This window comes from Nicotiana attenuata, unplaced genomic scaffold (genome assembly GCF_001879085.1).
Source record: "Nicotiana attenuata strain UT unplaced genomic scaffold, NIATTr2, whole genome shotgun sequence".
NCBI lineage: Eukaryota > Viridiplantae > Streptophyta > Magnoliopsida > Solanales > Solanaceae > Nicotiana > Nicotiana attenuata.
The window spans coordinates 9,092-13,694 of NW_017678361.1; the positions used below are offsets into that span (position 1 = coordinate 9,092).

The 4,603-nt window shown below is 40.0% G+C and overlaps 1 protein-coding gene across 1 annotated transcript; it reads right to left on the reverse strand.

Moving 5' to 3' along the window:
• Positions 1 to 1,587: 1,587 nt before the first annotated feature.
• LOC109221609 lies at positions 1,588 to 3,503 on the reverse strand. The gene is made up of 3 exons (XM_019386075.1): positions 2,772 to 3,503; positions 2,188 to 2,712; positions 1,588 to 2,094 (listed from the first exon to the last, which is right to left on the reverse strand). The coding sequence occupies exons 1-3, from the start codon at positions 3,501 to 3,503 to the stop codon at positions 1,588 to 1,590; spliced, it is 1,764 nt and encodes a 587-aa protein (XP_019241620.1).
• Positions 3,504 to 4,603: the final 1,100 nt, after the last annotated feature.

Consider the following 4,603-nt stretch of genomic DNA (forward strand, 5'->3'; position numbering starts at 1 on the left):
AGTAAATTGGAATGTAATAAGCAACTAAAACATTAGATTATAGCGTACCACCAGCAGGGCGTGTCAATAAGCGGGTCCTGACCGGGTTTCAATAAGGGGTCGTTTAACTTTGGGTCTAGGGTCGTTGGACTAGTGATTTGGGCCTGTTTGGTCTTGTTTTTAGCCTATGATGTTTGAGACATCAATACCACACAAGAGGGGGGGGTGATTTGTGTGGTACCTAATCTTCGCGTTAGAAGAACCTGGTTCTTCTAAGTGTTCTAACTACAGCAGTTTGCGGAATAATAAATACTGAAAGTAAAGTGCACAGAGATTTTTACGTGGAAAACACCTGGCTCAAAAAAAGGTGAAAAAACCACGACCTACTACTTAGTAGGATTTTCCCAAACTCCACTAAAATCACTGAGCCAAAAACTTCATTTACAAAACTCTTTGTAAACCTAAGGATCAACTCTAATCCCAGTGTAGCACACAGCCTCAACTGTTGCGACACTTTCAAGTTAACTCTAACTTGAATACTCAATATACCTATTACAATTGCTTCTAGATAAAGCTGAAAGGTACAATATGAAAACCTACTACAATTGAACTATACTTAGAATAAACACAATGATGAAACTGGTTCTTCTATCTTAGTTCATGTAGCTTCAGACGTGCACACTTGTATCTCGCATATGTTGCTTGCAAATCAGACTTGATCTTTTTGCTCTCAAATATGCTTAACTTCTGCTTGTGTGCATTCTCCTGTAAAAGAGAACAATCGTTATATTTATAGAGTTAGTAATCAGAGTTTGATAAGAACTCGAATTGTGGATCCTTTGACAATTCGAGTCCAAGAACAACTCTAACTCCTAATCCATATTCTTGATCCGGATGTAATTCTCTTTTCATAAGGAGACTTCAACTCCTTATCCTATATGCAATCTTTTCGATCAGTTCAGAAGATATCCATCAAGATATTGCTGCTTGATCTCAAGGACTTATCTTCTTCACGTGCATCTCATGTGTATGGGCCATAACAACTGTGTCTCCTTAGATGAACCTGGTCCTTTACTGAGTTTGTTTGTCACTCTTCAAAACTTCAACTGATCTTGGGCCAACAAATTCCCCCTTCTTGATGATGACAAACTCAGTGCTTTTACTGATTATAGAACCTGTGGAACTCAGCGAAAATATCATCACTTACTTATCATTAAGGGCCAGATTTAATTAGGTCATAAACATCACTGTTCAGAAAATAGACACAATTTCTTTTAAAGCACAATATCTTCCCCCTTTTGGCATCATCGAAAAGTTGCATAAATATGTGAATCCCAGAATATTAATCACTACTCATGGCCACTGGGGAAACTACAAGTGAAAGCATGCTTTAGATAATCAAAAATCAACTTGACAAAAATAACTATTAAGATCAGAATTAACAAAAAGCAAGAAAAGCTGCATTCATTGATTAGCAAGGTGTTTCTACAATGCAGTCCACAAGAAGAAAAACAAAATTACCAAACCGTGAGCAAAAGAAAATAAACATCTAAAATCTCAAACTGGGTCACTGAGGGGTCTAGACTGGTGCACACTAGGAAAAAATATCTAAGGCTTAGAAGAGCTGGAGGGTTGGGTTTGTAGCAGATTGAGCATCTGTTGAAGCATGCCTTCATTTTTCTCCTTCTCCTTAGCAAGTTCAGCTCTCAACCCATTCCTTTCTCCCTCCAATTCAGCAGCTCTGGCCTGAAGCCTTGCTATCTCAGCGTCTTTTGCCCCAACCTCCTGAACTAAGGCTCTGACCTTACTATTCACAGGAGTTTTTGCTGAAGAACCAGGTTCAACTGGAGCTGTACTGAGCATATAATCACAAGCTTGAAGGGTTTTGCTGCCAAAATGCTCTTTGCTCGAAGCCATTTTCCACTTTTTCAGGGGAACATTCAATCTTTCAAGTACAGTTGTCAAGATAAATCCATAGGGAATGGCATGAGCTTTTGAGCCATTGAGTACCCTTTCAAGCAGCTTTACAATAAAGGCAGGCCAGTTGATCTGCTTCCCTTCATTCAGGCATTGCATAAGAACCAGATCCATATAATTTGCTGTATGCCTTCTTTCCTGTCTGGGTAGAAGGCATTTGTTGACAAATTCAAAAAGCACTTTGTGATCGGGCCTCATTTCACTTTTCTGAACTGCCCTGGCCTCAGGTACCTCTTCATCTGTTGTGGTGTCACAAAAGTTCCTTGTGATCTGAAGATCAGTAGGCAACCCATCCAGGCAAGGCCACCTCTGCCTTGTATAATCATCATATCCCTCACTAGGGATGTCTAGAATCTTGCCCAGCTTTGCAGCATTGAACTTTACTTTGACACCTCTCACTGTGCTAGTCACCATCTCATTCTTCACTGTCCCATTTGCCATAAACTCTACAAGTTCATTCCTGGCCAATTTTCCATCCATATGAAGAACCATGTCCTTCCAGCCCTGTGCTTCTAGTGCAGTCAGAAGCCTTATCATACCTGGCTCCTCCAGGTCCTTGAGTAGTCTCCCTTTCAGAATTTTCCTCTTGCCAAACATGGCATATCTGTCCTGTTCCTTCTCTGACTCATCTCCTTCATCCTCACTCCATTCATCATCTTCTTCAGCAATTTTCACTTGTTTTCCTTTTGCAGCTGACCTTGTTCTCTTGGCAAGAACAGGTTCAGCACTGGCTTGGAGGGCTTCTTGGCAGAATTCCTGGTTCCCTTTGATTTGGTAGTGGAAACTTCCACAGTAGTACTCCTTTCTAGATGGACCTGTTCCATCTCTTCTTCTTCCTCTTCAACCACAGCCTCCGAGCTTTCACCTATCTTTGCTTTCCCTTTCTCTTTCCTCTTTTTCTTGCTTTCTTCTAAAGCCTTCTTCAATTCTACTTCACTTTCCCTGACCCTACTTCTAGTAGCTCTAATCCTAGGAGTAGACTTGGGTGGTGATTGTTTGCTTTTCTTGGTTGGTTTGGATGCAGCAGGGGTCTTTTGTGAGGAAGCCTTGCGTTTCTTTGGGTCATAGCTGGCCCCCACTTTCTTCAACAAGTCAGCCAAACTCTCTTCATCAGATGAACCAGGTTCATCTTGTTGTTTACTCAGATTAATTAACACCTCAGCAGCCTCACCACTTCCCCCTGACTTCAAGACTCCTTTTTCCCCACCCCCACATATGGCTAAAGGTTCCTTCTTCTTTTTCTTCCTCATTTTCCCAGAATCAGTCCCACCTACATCTCTAGCAGCCCCTATCAGAACAAATCGATTTTCCTCCCTTTCAACTACATCAGAAAAAACATAGCAAGATTTTACCTCTCTTTGGGTTTCTTGAGTTTTGGCCTGTTCAGAAGACCCAGGTTCATCTCCTTCACTGGTGGAGATGTAATCATTAGATTCAGAGCTAGAGTTAGTCTCAACTGCTGGGCCTGCTTTCTTTTGACTGGACTGAAGTTTTTCATTCAACGTTTTTCTCAAAGAACCTGTAGCTACAGTTTTTCTTGCTAGCATTTTCTGGCGATGGAATCTAGGTTTGGGTTTTCGACTGGTGGTGTAGAAGATGAAGTGTTGGGTGAAACGGGTGGTGGAATGCCAGGATTGTCTTGGGGATTTGTCATGGTGAGGAATTTCTGAAAACCCTAAGAGAATTTTGGTGGTGTGAAGAGCTTTGGAGAGTTTCAGAGACGAGAGAGAATTATCAGGGGTTTTATGAGGAATTGATAATTATTGAGTGGTTTGGGGTTTTTAAAGAAGGTAATTATCACTCAGAAACTGCAGCCTTTTCAGTAGTCACATAGAGGTCTAATCAATTTAGAGTTCCGGTCTCAGTAGAGATTAATTTGAATTACTAGAATTTAGGAGAATGTGTCGTTATATTTAGACTTCTAGTTTCAATGAAAATGGTTCAATTGACCCAACAGATAGAATTGTTAGGACGTTTGGTATATCTAGGACTCTTGCTCATGATTGATAATTAAATCTTTGTAATTGTGCAAAGAATAGAAACATACCTGAACTTTCTCATGAGCATAATTTGATGAACCAGGTTCTTCAAGGGAAACTCTTGATTATGCCTCAAAGGTCAAAATAGAAAATTTGTAAGAGATCAGTGAATTGCATAGACACATGTCACAAGAATATACTATTTACAGTATGAGACTGAGTAAAAATTAGTCTAATATTCACAAAAATTAAGAACTCCTAGCCAAAAAAAAAAATTTTTTTTTTCATTGTGCATTCTGAACTGGACCTTTTAGGTGATCTTAATCATCCCTAATTCCAACCCGTTCCTTTCAAAGTTTTCTCTACTCAGTGCTTTAGTGAAGATGTCAGCTATTTGTTTATCAGTAGCACAAAATTCTATGGAGATTAACCCTTTCTCATAGTTATCTCTTAAGAAGTGGTGTCTAACATCTATGTGCTTGGTCCTTTTATGATGAACAGGGTTCTTTGTCATACTTATAGCACTAGTGTTATCACAGAATATTGGTATGCATCCCACTTCTATACCAAAGTCCACTAATTATTGCTTGATCCACAGTAGTTGAGCACAACAAGAAGCAGCAGCCACATACTCAGCTTCAGCAGTAGATAGGGCTACTGAATTCTGT